The 17,395-nt window shown below is 46.8% G+C and overlaps 1 protein-coding gene and 1 long non-coding RNA gene across 8 annotated transcripts in view; both read left to right on the top strand.

The window, feature by feature from the left end:
- Positions 1-2,518: 2,518 nt before the first annotated feature.
- Positions 2,519-3,682, top strand: LOC128749105 (N-acetyltransferase family 8 member 3). Its single transcript, XM_053848353.1, has 2 exons — positions 2,519-2,663; positions 2,856-3,682. The coding sequence occupies exons 1-2, from the start codon at positions 2,651-2,653 to the stop codon at positions 3,587-3,589; spliced, it is 747 nt and encodes a 248-aa protein (XP_053704328.1). The 5' UTR covers positions 2,519-2,650; the 3' UTR covers positions 3,590-3,682.
- A 237-nt stretch (positions 3,683-3,919) lies between these two features.
- LOC128749111 (uncharacterized) overlaps positions 3,920-17,395 on the top strand; it is a 21,369-nt gene continuing 7,893 nt past the window's right edge. For 2 of the 7 annotated variants that reach the window (XR_008412890.1, XR_008412896.1), the window contains exons 1-8: positions 3,920-6,342; positions 7,835-8,999; positions 9,073-11,236; positions 11,329-11,505; positions 11,671-12,148; positions 12,222-12,374; positions 13,000-13,534; positions 13,780-13,828. This is a non-coding gene — a long non-coding RNA (uncharacterized LOC128749111). The remainder of the gene's footprint in view (positions 6,343-7,834; positions 9,000-9,072; positions 11,237-11,328; positions 11,506-11,670; positions 12,149-12,221; positions 12,375-12,999; positions 13,535-13,779; positions 13,829-17,395) is intronic. The other 5 variants (XR_008412892.1, XR_008412894.1, XR_008412895.1 and 2 more) reach the window with 5 other exon arrangements.

Raw genomic sequence — 17,395 nt, 5'->3', positions numbered from 1 at the left:
TGATTCTGAAATGCACTGAGGAAACGTGAAGAAAATGCTCTGCGATATCTGCTTCATGTCGGTGTCTGAAATTGAACTGTTAAAAGGGAAATAGAAAAGACACCAAGGGCAGCAGATGATGCAGTGGCACCTGTGTTCTCAAGTGCCCTGAGCTCCAGTCTTGGGTCAAGAGTTTGGAGAACACAGACAGTCCCTGGCTTGTAGATGACCATGTTTTACTAGCAGTTCAGAGGAGTCACGGACCATGTCACTGTTGATACTTATCATCAGTCCTGCCGGAACTGAGCAAGGACTTGTTTGTTCCCCTCAGTTTGAAGGGTGAGACGTCTGTTCTTTTATTTCTAATCTGATTGAAAAGTTGTTTCCCTCGTACTCGTTCACCTTTGATTAAAAACAGAATTATTCAGGCTTCATTGTGGCGCTGAAATCCTCTGTAATCCCCTCGCTCCTGGTGCAGGTGGGCTTCTTTAAGTGTGATGGATGGAGTTTAGTTTCGGGCCGCTGCAGTTTCCTCCTCCGACCCACGGGTCTCTTGAGGGGCCGGGTCGAGTCGGCGCCGCAATATAGTTGTGCTGAAAAGCCTTTTGTGGGGACTGCATCAGTATTCAGACACGGCAGACCACAGCCGCTCTCCCTCGAACGCTCCTATGGACTTTATTTGTATTTAGATGCCATCGATAGCTTGACAAAGACGTCGCTGAGATTAAAATTCCGAGTTTAATCTCCTCCAGAGGTCACAACTTTACAATATCTGTCGGCAAAACTCAGAGGATTTGAGATGGAGTCTGCAAGGGAACTTTTACAATGGCGCCCATAGAGATCCCCAAAGTTAGTCGTTCATCTGCTGAAGTGAAGAACAAGTACCTTAAATTACCTCACAATCAGAGTGCCATATCATAGTGTTATTTTGTAGGAGAAACATGCTTCTACATGGTTTGTTGGGTGAGCTGTCTCTGTCAGAGGTAGTGTTTAGACACTCACTTAGTTAAGGTAAACAGTGCAGCTGCACTTGACTGCAACTTTTCTTTGTCAAAAGGGACTTGTTGACAGGAGGATTAAGTCACGTTGGCTTGGTTGTTTGGGGGAAATTTGAAATCAGTGGGTATTTCCGACGAGTGCCAGGAGCGGCCCTCCTCCCGGATCACCAGCCAGCGTGAGTCTGGCAACGCTCAGATAAATATTTACTCTGAGTGTGTTCTGATTCCTCCTGCGTTCAGCGCTGACCCGGCGCAGCCCTCCCTACAGTGTGAGTCTAGACATCCTTGTGTCCGGCTGAATTTCAAATCTCACTGTGTGCTCTTGTGAGCCTCCATTTTGAGGAGGGAAACCAAGTGCAGTCAGTTGATCAGCTTGCTGCACTACTGCTGACATGGTGCTTGGTGGTCTTGGTCACTGGTCTGGCCTTCCTCTCCATTCCGACTTGTCATTTGATTTCTAAGAGAATCAAGGATGTCGGTGTCTGTCAAGCGCTACGCTAACTGGTCTTTCTGTCTTTTGCTGTGAAGGTTTTCATGACGCGTTCATGATGACGGTGTACATTAAAGCGTGAGTCATCACTTGGAAAGTCAAATTTCCGTTCTAAAGTCTTGTTTTTGTTTTATACAGTCTCGGTTTAGTTTCGCTGTGGGCATTAAAGTCGGAGATAAGGCATTGAACGCAAGCTAATCCACCCTCAGTCTATAATTAAACCTGAATTCATTCGTCAAGTCCTTCACAGTGCTGCGTCTCGCTCAGTCCGGCAACAGCTTAAGGAAGAAATCACCTTGTTCTTCCACATATTGAGCTTGGTATGTCCCACGTATTTTGGCTGATTGAGGCGGCAACATGAGTCAGAGCTTTGATTCGGGGACACGCTGTTTTAAAAGTTAATTAGTCTGTCGTCAAGGAGCACAGATCGGGAATATATTCTGAGCCGAGAGTGAGGGTGTGTTTGCTGGAGCTTGTCACAAATAACTGTGCAGAAGAGAGTGTTCCGGGTGTCTATGCCAGGGGATGAGCGTGGATCTCTGCAGGTCACGAAGGTGTCCTCCAGCTGGCTTGCTTAATGACCTCTGACCTCTGTACCTGTTTAAATCAGCAGCGCCGCCTCATCATGTCTGAGTTGCTGGGTCAAGTACGTTTTCAGCTGACAGATCTACTTTGATTCATTATTATTATTACCACTGCTCTTCTTCTTCTTTTTCTTTTGGCTTCTCCCTTCAGGGGTCCCGACAGCGGATCATCTTCCTCCATCTCACCCTGTCCTCTGCTTCCTCTTCTCTTGTCAGTTACATTCACGTGTGTGATTTTTGAAGGTTTTGAAGTAAGTTATGTCTCAACCATCAGTCAGAAAAATGTCTGTGGTTCAGTTCTGGGTCTGAATCAAGCAACCGTGCATCATGTGAACAGGCGCTGCGCTCTGCTGTTAATGTCACTGCTCCTTGGTGTAAAAGTTGTTCGTCCCTTGGGTCTGAGGGAGTCTCGGCTGGCTACTTCAGTGACCAAATCTAAAAGCATTTCCGGAGCGACTTGGGTGGCAGTAGAAGCAAAGCAAGTGTTGTGTTGGAGAAGTTCCCCTCCTCTAACATGCGCCTGATTATCTGTAGCTTAAGGTCTGGAGTCGCGGCAGTGCTGGGCAGTTGAGAGTGAGAGGGAGGACGAAGGTGTCAGCATGGCCCAGAAAAGTAAGTCTGATTATATTTCCTGCGTTTCTTTGCTTGTTGAGTTGATTACAACGCCAACGCGAGTTTGATTCACCAGACCAACAGCTGATCACTTGTTAAACAAAACTGAGATGTAACTTTCCTTAGTCTAACTGGTGGAGGAACTTCTCCGCTGGATTAGTCCGACTGAACGCTCTCCCTCCTCTCCTGCAGCTCACTTCTCCATCAGGGAATATCGGCCATCGGATCGCTACGTCGTCACGTCTCTGTTTCGTGAAGGCGCTCGTGAAAATGTTTACCCGTCATTCTTCAAGGCCCTGGGCCACTCTGACCACATTGGTATCGCGCTAAGCCTTGCCGTGGCAGGATACATCCTCGGAGGAAGCTCTTACTTCCAGGCCCTCCTGTTCGGGAGCGCGTGGGCTGGCCTTATCTACTACTGCTGCAGTGAGATTCATGAAAACTACACAGCACAGAGGATGAGCTCAGACATGACCAACATCCCAGCGAGCTACCTGGACAATCCTGACAACAACATCTGGGTGGCGGAGGTCTGCGCCAAAGATCGGGTCAAAGTTATCGGAGTCGCATCGCTGATTGGCAGGCCAAGAGATGGAAGCAGCGAGGCCTATGAAGGCCAGAACGGCGGGGTAAAAGGTGACGCGGTCCGGGAAGGAAGTTACGGCGAGCTGTCACAAGTGATTGTCGCTTTTCCCTTCCGCCGGCAAAGCATCGGCTCTCATCTGACTCAGAAGGCCATGGATTTCTGCAAAGAACGCGGTTTTGCCCGGATTACTGTGGACGTTAGTTTGCCGCAGGCCGCTGCCGTTTCCATGTTCCGGAAGTTGGGCTTCGTTCAGACGTCATCGCACATGGACACTCACCATTTCCGCTGGTTCTCCAAGCTCGCCAGGATAGATGTGGTCAGAATGGAGAAGTTTGTTTGACACGGTCAAGAAGAGGCAGCTTTGAAGCTAATTTATGGTACTAAACAGGAAGTGGCTGGTCATGTGACACATTCATGTTTGAAAAAAAACATTAAAATATGATTTCCTGATTTGGGCTGTTGGTATTTCTTAGCCTCAATGATGTGTTTTGCAATTTTGTGTTTATGTTTCGGTTCATTTTTCTGTGTAGGGAAACACAAACCGTGTTTTCTCACTCAGTCTGTGAGTTCTCTGTGTATGTTTTGGTGTGTGCAAGTCAGCAGATGAGGCTAAGTTTTGTTTGAACTGCGTGTTTTTCAGGAACTCAGCTGAGAAGCCAGGTAATGACGACAGCCCTGCTCACCTTGATGTTTTGTGGATTCACCTACCGGTCACACAATTAGTGTTCGGTTTCTCCTTACCTGCACGACATGGTAAATAAACGTTGATTCAGTCGTGCGTCCTAACAAGCCGAGATGCAGTTGTTCGTCTGAAGAATGTCAGTGGTGATTTGATGAAGGAGAACTTTCTTTTAAGCTTCTTTCCAGGAGAAGCTGAATCCTTCTGCCTCACAGGAATTAATGCCAGCTGACTTCTAAGACCCCACAACTCTTTGCTTAAAATACCGATGAAAAATGCAACAGTATCAGGACATCGAGGTTTAAAATTCTTTGGGGCTTGGCGTGAAAGTGTGTGCGAGTGTGTGCGAGTGTGTGTGTGTGTGTGTGAGTGTGTGTGTGTGTGTGTGTGTGTGCGCGAGTGTGTGTGTGTGTGCGAGTGTGTGTGTGTGTAAAGAGGATAAAGGTTTCTCCATTCAGGTCATCGTACACAGGCAACACTCGCAGATTATTACGACAGCAAACAATGGTGAGAAAGCTTGATTCTTTCCATTTCGGGGGTCTTAAGCACCGTGTGAGGGGGATTTTCACCCAGTGAGGAGATCACAGGTATTAGCATTCATGCCACACTGGAACAGGTCGACGACCATATTTGGAAATGCAACTCACTACTCAGAGCTGACAACACAACTTGTTATTTTTGCTTGTTTCTTTTTTCATTTGTGCTCGGTTAGTAGAGTGCGTGATTTTATTTTGCCTGGATTTTTTTGTATTTGTTATTCATGGGGGCCGGGTGCTTTCATGCTTGCTTTGACCTGGAGTTTTTGTGTTTTGTTCAGCATATTTGTATGCGTGTTTGACCAAAAAAACAAGGTCATTCGAACTGGGTTCCAATTTGGTTCAGAGTCCTGGTTAAGGTTAGCCGTCTTAGGTTTTGGGGGAGAGGCTGGGAAAGGATTATGGCCGTGAGAGGTCCCCACACAGGGCAGTGATACAAGTGTGTATGTTTGTTCCTCTGTGCTTCTCTTGGAGATTATTTTTTAGGTATGCTAATGCTTGGTGTGCATGTTGAGGGTTGTAGCAGCGTGTCTGTTCTTGCGAATGACTGTTTGTTTCCACTGGGCTGTGTGTGTTTCTGCATACGCTCAGACATGTGAAAGTTATTTGTGTTTCGGTCTCTGAGGTTTTGTCTTTCCCTCAAAACACACATTAGCCAAACAGCTTCATCTCTGCTGCACACAAACCTTCGTCCCATTTTTGAAAAGTGTGACCACTATTCCCCAAATATTATCTTCACACAGCAGCAGGCTGATCTTCAAAGTGTCCCCAGTAAGCTGCGGTGAAGAGTTTTGTCGCTCGCTGACAGGTGAGGCAGTTTCTGTTGAAGGTAGCTGGTGTGACGCCGCTGCATCAATCATCTGCTCTGAAGCCGTCAGAAAACAATTAGGTGACTGGGCAGCTGACCAACCAGCAGCAGGAGCTTCACTGTTGGAAGAGCGTCAGTGCTCGCACTCGCCATCCAATGGTTAGTCACATGCACGCGACATTTGCGAGCTGAACGTGGGCTTCTCTTCCTGAAGCAACAAAAAGGGGTCTCCCACTTCAGCACCTCTCCAGTGAGGTGTCCAGGGCTCTTCCTGCACAGCACCTCAACCCTATTTTGAGTCTTCAGACGTGGTTGCTGCAAGGGCCAAGCGTCTGTCTGGGTTTACAAGTGAGGGAAGGATGTTGGAGGCCACAGCACACTGGAGAGGTGGCATCCCTCCCTTGACCTGGGCGCACCGTGGCGTCCCTCTGGAAGAGCTGAACAAGCCTTAAAGGTCTTTCATAACAAAGCAGCAGTTCAGCAAGATGTGCTAATCCATTTCATCCCTTCGATCAAAGCAAAACATACTTTTCTCTCCTGCAAAGCTTCACATGGACAATTCTCTCGCTGTGTTTGCCTGTGCTTAATGCGCCTGAGCAGAGAGTCTGCTGCTTCATTACTGTAAAATATTGCTGAATTATATTTGAAATCCCCCACCTCAGTCTCCAGCACAGCGCACCCTCCTGTATATTTTGGCAAAGCCGTTTTACGCTCACCATCATCCTGCATCGCCCCTAATTACAACATCTGTGATCAATTTGTGCCGATGTTTTTGCGTCCAATTACTCGCTGAAACGAGTCCCCACAGTCCTGTCGCAGAAAGAAGCTTCCAGAGTCTGGATCGTTTATCCAGAGGGTCGGCGTGCCGGAAACACGCCGACTCATTGTCTCATCTAATCCCACATTTATTGTCCTAATTCAACTCTCTATCTGCTCTGATAACAGGCTGAGTATTATGGTTCTTCCTGGTCCGTCCCCGCGTCGCAGAGCCGGCGGCGCTGGCCAAACAGCGCAGAAGAATCTGTTCATCCTGGGAGCACCATGCAGAGATGAATTGACCAATTATTCAGGTAAAGAAAATGTTGATTCTGCACAGTGTCAGCGTCTTCAATTCCCCAAAAACGATGGTGCAGTTTTTCCAGTTTTGGCTGCAGCCAACGATTCTGTCTGTTGTGTTAGCGAATGGTAGAAATTGTTTAGAGGTCCAGTTAGCTCAGAGCTGAGCAAGGCTTTGCAAAGTACTTCCCAGGGGGCACAGCCATTGGCCCCTGCGGATGAGAACATTCTTTTTGCTAAATTGTTGTATTTTAAGGAGGCATTCTGCATTCTCCTTTTTCTTAGGGTTTTTCTTCTCACCGTGACTCTGCTTTTATTTTGTTCATTTATTATAATAAATGATTCATTTCTTGCTGTCATTCAACTAATACTTCATGAAATAATATTTTATTTTATATTATTTTTCAATCATTTGATCTAATCATGAAATCCATTTTAATTTGCCAGTGAATCTCACCTTGTGAACTGTTTTCTATCTGTTAAGTCTATTTCTTTCCAATAAGACTAATGATTTATTAACTTCACAATCACAGTAAAGAAATGTTGTCAATCAATTAAAACTTTCTTCAAAACAAAACAAGTCTCAGAATGATGAATATGGCGATTTATGATGGGCAGCTGAGACTACTGATGTAATCTATCACAATAGTCTTTATCTCAGTCCAAGAAGTGAAGTTATGCTGAGTCATGCTGTCTCCACTCTGTCTGTACTTAAAGAAATATAAAAAAGTTTCATTTCACCGATCACATATCTGCAACCTTTGAGCAAAAAAAAAAAAAAAAAAAATCTGGTAGGAATCTGTGTCAACATTCAGAGATATACAGGTACATGTTATATATATATTTTTAAATCATTTCTGAAGACCGAACAACAAACACTTGAGACACGTGACCTGAGAGCAACCTTCCCGCCCTGCTGCATTGAAGTATTACTGCTCCGTGAAACAGGGACACTGGTGTTTCTCATTAATTCAGAAGCTAAAGGCTAATGAATTGTTCTATTACAATTTGCATTCTGCTTTTGTGCTCAAACACACCCCTCAGGATGGTGAGTCATTTAAACACAAACGGAGCAGCGGAACAGAGTATTATTTTTGTTGTACTGTCATTAATTGTTTGCTGATCGAGGATGGGTTTGCGGGAACAACGCAGGAGAGACCGTTTGTCAAAGTCGTTAAATTATCCTCCAAACAATGCAGCAGGGAAGACGCTCAGGATCAAAGATGAAGCATCATTTTATGCCCATAAATAATGGAGGAGACGTCGGTTTGAGTTTGACTTGCTGCCGTTGGCTCGTGCCATCAGTGTCGCCATGAATTGCATCACCTGTAACGTTCTGAACGGTGGGGTGACTGTGCTGGTCGAGTGGAGCTGCTAACAGTGGCAAGTCTCGAAACTATTGCGGGCACTTCTTCCGCATCCTGTTTAGTTGTTTCATCAGCTGCGACCTTCACTTTGCCAAATATGCCTCTCTTCGTTCATTGATCTCTTCTCCTTCTGAAACAGCAGTGTCGCCGCCAGCGTGTGAGGCGTGGCGGCCAGTCGAGTTCAGAAAGGCAGCGGTGGTGCAGAATAACAACAGCAGTGGGTCTTTGTCCAACGCTGACTCAGCAGAGCGCAGGTCAGTCTTGTTATGGAGACACGACAAGAACACAAAAGACCGTCTGAAGAACAAGAGACGGAGGCTTTGAATGGATTAAGGGAAGGACATCGGAGGGCAGGGAGGTGCTGCCGGCTGCGACCTGCCACTGAATATCTCAACAGCATCCTGGTGAGACTCAGCCTCACAGCAAGGTTGCTGGTTTGAGGTGAACCACTCGTGAGATGGAGTTGTCTTTAGGAGTGTGAGTGTGTGAGAGAGAGCGGTGTCTGTGATTTCAGGTGGAACTTCTGGTGGTGGATCTGGGCCGAACGAAAGAGTCGTCATGAAAAGATGTCTATTGACACAAACTAACATCAACCTGTACAATTTCTGATGGCCGTGAAGACCTGGTCTCACTGGATGTTGAGGGGCGAGGTTGAGAGGATGGCAGTGAGAGAACAAACCTGTAACATTCCAAATATGAGCGGCAGCGTGACAGCTCCTCGCTCAGACCTCATTCCAGAAACATTGTCCCACGCTGGAGCCTCCAGGTGGTGTTGGTTAGGTTATGTGGTTCCCCTTTCAAAACAATGCAGACTGCTGCTTTAGCGGATGTGAGCTTGCAGACAGCTGTCATCCCGGCCCTCGTATTCATAGAAGTGAAGTCACATTTGGTAACTCAGCATTAATCTTTCTGTCTGGACTAATAAAACCTTCTATAAAGCCAGAACGGGTGTCGATAACAGACGTCTGGAGCATTTGATTCACTTTAAATCAGATCTCTGAGTGGCTGTTTGTCCTGTCGCGCGACGCTCAGCAGGAGCCTTATGAGAATGATGGAGATCCCGATCTGCTGCTCGTAACTCACCAGCTCCTTGACATGTTAATATTGCTTCCCTCCGACCGGCAGCAGGTGCAGGAATCCTCCCAGCATGTGAAATTGACACAAATGTTTTCAGATGACATTCACAACTGTTCCCTGAAACTGCCATCCAGTGACACGTGCCAGATCTCCTCGCTCCAGCGCACAACTTAATCTGGGAGAAGGTGCCTGATAACGCTGCTCTTCCTGCGGAGGCAGCTTTATAAGTTAAGATCAATCAAAGCTGCTTTTAATGGCTCCTGTTTCTCCCTCTGACGGAGATTATTCCTGGTCTTTCAGAGAACACGTGACAGCATTGTGGCAGCACTTCTGGAAACATGCTGAATTATAAAGCAGGAGTGGAGTCGGGGGTTCGAACCCCTGTGAGGTAGCCACTGTTGGTCCTGGCTTGTGCAGCAGTGGTGCCAGTGGCTTTTCTTGCGTCCTGTGGTGAGGCCATCTTGTCATCATTTTCGGGACTAACCTGGCTCGGATGAGAAGCCTGCTCATGCAAAGGTGCAGAAAGGCTTCGTATCTTGACTTTCATCCATCCCCTCCTTTCTTGAAGCCGCAGTAGGTGGGACCCCCGGATCTTCTCAACCGGTCCTCTGACGCCGCCGTGTTGCTCCACCATCAGGATCTCATCTTTATTAATCGTCTGACACCCTGGCAGAGCTGCCAGCTCCAGCTCAGCCTCCACAGGGAGGAGATTTGTTTGGACTTTTAATTATCTGTCTCTGATTCCAAAATGAGTTTTCTCTTTGAACAGCAAAACTAATAATAACAACAATAGGCAGTGACGAATCTGGGGAGAGTTGAAGTCCCTGCAAGAGACAAATTGTTGAAATATCTCAACCAAGTGAGATTTCTTGAAAAGACGGAAGACAAATGAAAACACTTGTAAGATAATCGAAGCTCACAAAAGCTCTTAATCGTTTCTCAGCCATCGCTCATGGAGCGGTGATGTGCTGGTGCCACCAGACGAGGCAGTGTTACACACCTCGAGCCATTTCTCAGCTTTCATGTGACAGATAAAGCAGTGAAACACTTCATACAGTGGAATATGGTTCCTGTTCTTCCTGTGGATGGAACAGAGGAGGCGCTGTGTTGGTTTGCACAGTGAGCGGGGGCCATGTTTGCTTGTGTCTTGCATCAGGTTCTTTAAATTCAAGGCTGACCGTTCTCCACAGGCGAGGCCCCAAAGGTGATCTTGCCTGGGGCCCATGTCCTGCTCTCCAAGCCTTATGAGCTACACCATTCAAACTTCATCTGTGGTGGTGGACCAACACAAGCGTGTGACATCAGCTGGACCGCTGAAATGCTCCCTCAGCATTGTCGCATGCTAAATAATCTGGAGAGCTGCGCTACAGCTGCTCCATGTCGAGGACCCTCTGTGCCAGCGGCTTGGTGGAGAGCTATAAATCAGCCTTTAATATTTAAATTTGGGGAGAAGAAAGAGACACAGACTCTTTAAGTCGTCTTTGCCTCCAACTTACTTACCGCCTCGCGCTAACGCCAACACCCAGGCCCTCCTTCATCACTCGGCGTTGCACCGCGAACAGTGTGCACTGCATAAATCATGGAATGCAGACAGGAAACCTCAGGTTGGAATTCCTTGCAAAACTATTCAGAAACAGCAGGATGGATGTTTACGATGGCAGAAGGGAACACTTCACAGACAGCAACGTCCAACACACACTGAGAGACAGATATAGACGACAGTCTCCGCGGATTTTCTCGCCGCTGCAAAGTTTTGAGGCCCTAAAAGTTAGGTGTACGATGCTTGAGGCATTCAGACTTGTCGTGTTGGTTGTGACGTTTTGGTGTCTGTGGTCAAGAGCCGAAGTCTCCAGACAGGGGTGATTCCCGGATGACGCCAACAGCGTCGTCATGGCAGCCAGATTCCTGACAGGAGTTATTGGTCAGTCGCAGCCTCTTCGACAGGATAAAGCTTGCGGACACCATGAAATAATCTCCTGGCTGGGTGGTAGAACTCAATGGTGCCAGGCGGAGGTCACGGCAGCTCTAAACAAATGCTAGGGAGTGACCGTGCATTTAAAGTTTCTCGTCTGTGAGACTTGGAGCGGATAAAGAGTGACTTGTTTTTTAGCTAGTTGAGGATTCAAGCGGCGACGCCAGACAGCAGTAGTTGGATTTATTCGTCTCCCATCTGAATGTTTATTAAACTTTACAGTAGACTGGAAGAACTTTTATTGCCAACATGCAAACCAACAATTTGAGCGGAACTTTATTTGAAGAGTGAAGAATTGAGTTATTGGTGAGGCTAGATGAGAGTGAGTGGCATCCAATCGATCTCTCCAGATTCACTCCCTCACACTCTCTGAGGACGAACATTGATATTCGAAGAGAAAAGGACGGACAGATGGACGTTTAACTCTGCGCGCTGTGCGGAGACCCGGCCGTGCGCCTGCTGCGGCCTGCTTCTGGCAGGATGGTCTTGTTGGTGGGTCCCTCTGCCCTCAGTCCCTCCTCAGGGGACGCCATTGTTGCTGTTTGTTATTCCTGACAAAAAGAGTCTTCTGTTTGTCATCGCAGCGCAGCAGGTTCTGTTATTCTGCTCACATCGCCAGGATCAAGACCATGGAGGAGGCTGAGGAGACTGAAATGAGCCTCATTTTTGGACAATCAACAGTTGAGCTGTGCCCTCAGAGGCTTCAGGAGGCTTCAAACTGAATCTGAAAACAACAACTCTGTTTCACTGTTCTCCGTGAGGTGAGTGCTGCGGCCACCGAGCAAAGAAGTTGTGGGTTCAAATCCTGCTTGAGACTTTGCTCTGTGTGCGTGCCTTTGTTGATTTCAGTCAGGAACTCTTCCGTGGTCCAGGAACATGCAATAAATGATGCATTTTTTTTGTCACTTGTTTGTTTTGGTCTCCAGGTGCAAGTCTTATGCAGTGACCAGTGTTGATGTCCCACATGTGCAGACTGTCATTGAGTATGTTAAAAATCATGAGAGACGTATTAAAGTTAAAAAAGGAAATAAGTCATTCTCAGTTTGCATAAATGCACTGTAATTACACATAACTACAGAAGAAATTTGTCACGAATTTATATTGTGAAACTCATCGAAAATGGGTGACTGCAAAATTGTGAAACATTTTAATCTGAACCTAGTTTAATTAACAAAAGAAGAAAAAAAATCATTAGTTTTGACACGTTCATCCAAAGTTTTTTTTTTTTTTTTTTACATTTAATCTTGTATACCAGAAGGTAAACTGTCATGTCAGGCCGCAGCGAAGACTCGTAGACGCGGTGCAGTGTCGGTGGTTTTGACAGCTTTCAGACGAACCTGTGCAACACGCTGCTCAGCCAATCAGCTCAGTCGAGCCATGTCAGCTGACTGCAATCACCTGCAGGTGCGCTTCTGCTGTGGCAGCGCGCGCGCGGCTGCTTCTCCTGACAATACCAATGACTTTTCTATCTCTTTAGCTGCTTCGAACGTGAAACCGCGACAAGAAAAGCAGCGTCTTTGGTTCTGAAGTGAAGGCAGAGTCCCTCCCGTGGGTTGGGCTGCTGTTGCTGGCCGTCAGTCACAGTCGCTGCTCTGCTGGAGACCAAACATTGATTCAGCTGCTCAAACAAGTGAGTTTCAGCGCGGTTCTGACCTTGAATTGTACTTCCGGTGGGTTCAAAGTGTTCCAGCGCTGCTTTATTTGTGATACGAGATGGTTTTCAGATAATTTCCGCATGAATAAGTGTGAAACTCCGTGACATTCTCGTTCCAATGTGTGTGCCAACTAACGTACGGCAGCTGCCTCTCGACTGCCTCCTTCTTTACGGCTTCGACCCTGAATGGAGTTGAACTCTTTCTTGTTGCCGTCTATAGTTAATGGTGCGAACACAGGGAGAGAATAAAACCATGCAGTCAGTTGCTCACATTTTAAATCTTGACGTGTGTTTTTTGTCTTTTGTCATGAGCCATGACTTTTTCTGCTTGACTGAAATTGCCCCAACCGTTATGTTGTTAGCACTAATTCCTGCTCTGGACTGAGCCCCGCAGTTCCAATGAAAAACAAGCTAAATAAAGTAAACCGATAGGTCGTCATGGTGTGCTGCTGGGGTTGGGTCTTATGGTGTGTGTTGTCTGTTTCCAACATCACTTCTAGCATTAGTATAATTCTTCAGCCAATAATAAAGGCATGTTGAAATTCTCACTGCCTTTCTTTATTTTATTATTCCTTTCGATGTGTTTTTTTTTTCGGGGGAGAGTATCAAATGAGCCTCCATGTGATGGTGTGGCATGTCAGCGGTGCTGCAGCAGAGAAGACTGAAGGAGACGGGACCCTCAGCCTCACCAACACATGATGCAGAAGGAGCACAGCAGACCCCTCCCCCCTTTCACCCTGGCCCTGGACCACCTGGCTGAGGAGCACCTCTCTGCTGGTTGTTTGTAACTGTGCCTCATGATGTCTCTTCAGATACGGTGGTTGGAGTGTTATTTTTGCGTGTTTGTTTTTATGCGACTGTAACTGTCCTTTGAATCCTTGAAGATTGTTGAATAACACGTGAGGATGCAGGTACTTTGTCTGGCACTAACTATTTATTTATTAGTTCTATTTATTTTATTTTTTATGATGTTTCTGTTCATTGCATACTATTTCAAAGCACTTTCCTAGTTGGTGGAATCTCACTGACCTTGGCAATAAAGCTGATTGTGATTCCCCTTTTTTCTGACACAGGTACTGACCACTGCAGAATGGAACCGCTCCAAAAGCTGCCCAGTTCGAATTAAAACATGACAGGTACGTCAGTTTAGATAAAAAGACCCATATAAGTCAGATTTTTACACTTTTGCACAATCATTGTAAGCTTTCTAGTCTACCTTTTATGTCTTGATAATCCTGCTGAATTCTGCTCAGTAGCATTAGTCATACAGTCCTGAAGCTTGTGTAAAAAACGTGTTGGAATGTATTTTAAAAACCCAACTCATTGTTTGTGCAATGGAAGAAGTGGGTCATTTGAAGCCCTTTTCTCCTTCCTCGCACAGGTACTTGCCACTGCAGATGGAAGACACAAGCTCAGTCGGCCAGTGTCAGGTGAGTCATAACTCCTACAGACCATCACTGAAGGCTTTGAAAATCTGCTGAGGTGGTTCACTTCATAATGTAGTCCAGACACATTCAAAATCTTCATGTCCAACTTCAGTTCTTGTAGAGTAGACAAACGGTCGTTCTATTGCAGTGAACGTCTGAGGTCTGACTCTCAGCTGCAGGCTCGTGGTGTTGGCATTGTATTTGAAACTTAAGTGAAGCCTTCAATGAGAGTGAAAGGAGAGCTTCCTCAGTAGCTGCTGCTTTGGAAACGGGAAGCTGTGTACGTCCATGAGGAGCCCAGGTGTCAACAGGACAGACTGAATCTGAGTGTTCATTGGCAGCTTTTACTTTTCATTAGTTTTAGTTGTCTGTCTTCTTCCTCGTAAATGACTCTTGTTCAGGGCCAGTCCCATGGCTCAGGTGCTGCAGGTTCTCTTCTTTAACTGGTGTTTGCTCCTTCAAGTGTTGCTTGAGACGCCTGGTCCAACCAGACCTAGCAGCTCTGACAGTGTGTGGTTCCACTGAGCTGCAGTGAGTCTCTCTCTTGATGTTTGCATTTGGACTGGATGATAAACTTCACTCACCCCTCCATGACCCTCCCAGAAGTCAGTGAACTAAAGAAAAGAAAGCATTGGCATCTTTTTGACACAGGACCAACATCAATGCTGGGAGTGAAAAGGGGAGGGTGGGGGCTTTCACTCTTCTTAAGTCCCCCCAAAAAGACTCGTGAAAAGAACCTAACAGGTGGGATGATAAGGGAGGTATGTTTACGGTTGCAGCCTCTTCCGAATGATGTGAGCATGGCGAATGAGTCAGACGGGGAGAGTTTGTCGAGCATTAAGACACACAAAAGGGAGCAGAACCTCAATATTCCATGGGGATCACGTCGCTGGGCTACGGAGGGAAGATTATGGATCCAGGACATTAGAGGGGACAGATTGGGCTCCTGCTGGTCATGAAGTCTCTGCTGCAGAATTCAAACTCCTCTTCCAAAACTTTATCTGTTTACCCCAAATTAGCCCAATTATTGTCGTCTTGGCTGGAGAGAGGGAGATGTAAATGTTTCCTGAGCCGAGTCTCCCGGCCGTCTTCTTTCATTCTTACTCGCAGTATCAGGCGTTTAAAGGTTGGTTACGTAACTTGCTCCTAAGCTGGTGCAGACAGAGGAGCGCTGCGGTTGTCTGGGAGGGTGTGTGGTCTGGGACTATGGACACATGAGTCTGGATGTGGACAGGTCGGCCTGGGACCCTGATCCCCAGCCGTGGCTCAGAGTGTGACGGCAGACTGGTCTGGACTTGGCTGGCTCGCACACAAAAGTAAAACGATGAGTTTTTCCACTGGCTCTCGATAATGTATGGATTTGTGAATTGTGCTTTCTGATTTGCCGGTGCATGCACGGCCTCTCTATTTACCAGCGCTGTGTGGAGCTGGAGCTTTTCCTCACGCCTGATCATCCACTCTGATAAAGCAAGAACATCGGCGTCAAGTTTGCCCTAAAATCTGGTTTGCAGTTATTGCAGGAACCAGGCAGCGAATGAAAACATAACCTCCGCAGCGGAGGTGGCGACCAAACTCTCCCAGCTCCAGTCTTTCATCACTTCAAATCCGATCAGACTCGGCATCTGTCTGAAGGATGTTTTTTCACCTTCATAGGCTCTGTCTTCTCATCATTCCAGAGGAGGCAGATTAGTAACGTGTCGTAACCCCTGAGCGGGTGTCGTTCGATTAGCACCTCATTAAAACCGCTTTACTGGGACGCCGTTGTTGTTGAAGGTGAGAAAAAGGACTCCAAACCATGTTTGGAAGTGATCCACAGGCTTGAACGGCATGAGGTCCTGATGTGTCACTTGGACGAGCCACTGATGCACGTGTGAGGTTCACCACTCGAGTCCCATGTGACCTGGGTTTGAGGCTCCTTTCAGACCTGCGAGGGGATGTTGCCCTACTTTCCCTAAAGGTTAGTGGGAAGAGACTAGAGTCCATCTTTGAGAGCTAGAATCAGCTATCCTTCTCAGAAGGTACACACTCGACCTCTACCATTCGTATGACCTCTTAATAAATCCTGCTCATCTGAGCAGAGGAGCTGCTCAATAAACCTACTGCCCCCCCGAGTCTTGCCCTGCTCTCCAGTCTCACACGGCCCCTCTGAACTGTATGACCAGACACCAGTCACATATTGTTCATGATCACATGACCCGGCAGACATTCCGGATTAAGCACGAATGACAGGAGTTCTCAGGATGTTGTACTTTTCTTCCCAGAGAGTTAGAAGAGAAACAAGCTGCATTATGCAGAGTGTCCCGCACTGATTCTGAGGTGGACCTGACGTGCCGGTGTATTGGAACCAGAGGGAGCTGGTGCAGGGACTGACAAACAGCGTGAGACGTTGATGGATTGCTGGGATGAATTTAAGAGATAAATATAGACATAAACAGGCGCGCCGGAGAATAATGGGGTGTCTGGCCGGCATAGATGATGAGGAGCTCTATTTTTGGTTTTCATTTGTGGCGTGAGAGAGCTGTGTCTGAATGGTCTGTCCATGAAAGTGCTTCCGTCGTCCTGGTCGTGGTGTTCAGTGCGAGCTGATCTGAGCGCCGGTGCGTGTCAGACCTCGTGGATTGGTGCTGTCAAGATCATAAATACCAATAATTGCACATGGCAGGCTCTTCACCTCCTGGCTTCCTCCACGATGCCGGAGTCTTGCGAGCCACTCGTGTCTGAGAGTCCTCCAGCTCTAGCTGCTCTGATTGCCGCCGTCAGATCTGCCACTCAACACTTGATGCTTGTGCGCTGATTGTGAACCTTCCGAGGCTCGGAAATGTGTCGTAGCTGCTCCAACATCACTTTTTCAACTTCACTTGTGGTGAGGAGATGGACCTGCGTTACAGAGCAGTCGCTCACCGTTGGAACGTGCGCGACTCCAGATAGTTAGATGATAGTGAAGGTGATCCCCTCGAACAGCAAATATGCACAAGCCTTTTAGTTATTTTGTGAAAGATTAAACTTGTTCGTACAATATTCTGTCAACAAAGCTTCCAAAATAATTTTGCATATGGTTTTATTACTTTAAAGATCAACATACTTTTCTACATTCCCGGAGCATAATTCCTGTTATGACTGTAGTGTTTACCTCGAATATTAATACGCTTGGTTTTGTAGTTTTTCTCTTCATTGCATTCCGTCAATTATTTTGTCATTTTCTATCAATTTCAGTTTGACAGACACCTAAATCTGAACTGCTGTTTATCAATATATCGCGTACCACTAGGGGGCGGTGATCTACAGCTCTACATCAGTCCATTTCCACTGAAACACACGTGGTCGGCTAAGGGCCACATGCTATAAATATGTAGGTGTGGCAGACAAGGCTTCACCTGAGCAGTTGGTCACATGACTTAGCGGCAGTATAGCGGTTAAAGCTCATCCCTGTGTGTCTCAAGGTTGCTGGTTCATGTCCGTCCACTTATTTTTGAGGGGGGCGGGGGCTTGGTGCATGTGTGGCGAGGCGCATTGGTTACGTTTCAAAGTTAAATTCAAAGTCATTGACCAATATCTTGACATTTCATTGGA

Source organism: Synchiropus splendidus, chromosome 18 (assembly GCF_027744825.2).
Source record: "Synchiropus splendidus isolate RoL2022-P1 chromosome 18, RoL_Sspl_1.0, whole genome shotgun sequence".
NCBI lineage: Eukaryota > Metazoa > Chordata > Actinopteri > Syngnathiformes > Callionymidae > Synchiropus > Synchiropus splendidus.
The sequence above is the reverse complement of the archived record's forward strand: the minus strand, read 5'-3'. Positions and strand labels throughout refer to the sequence as shown.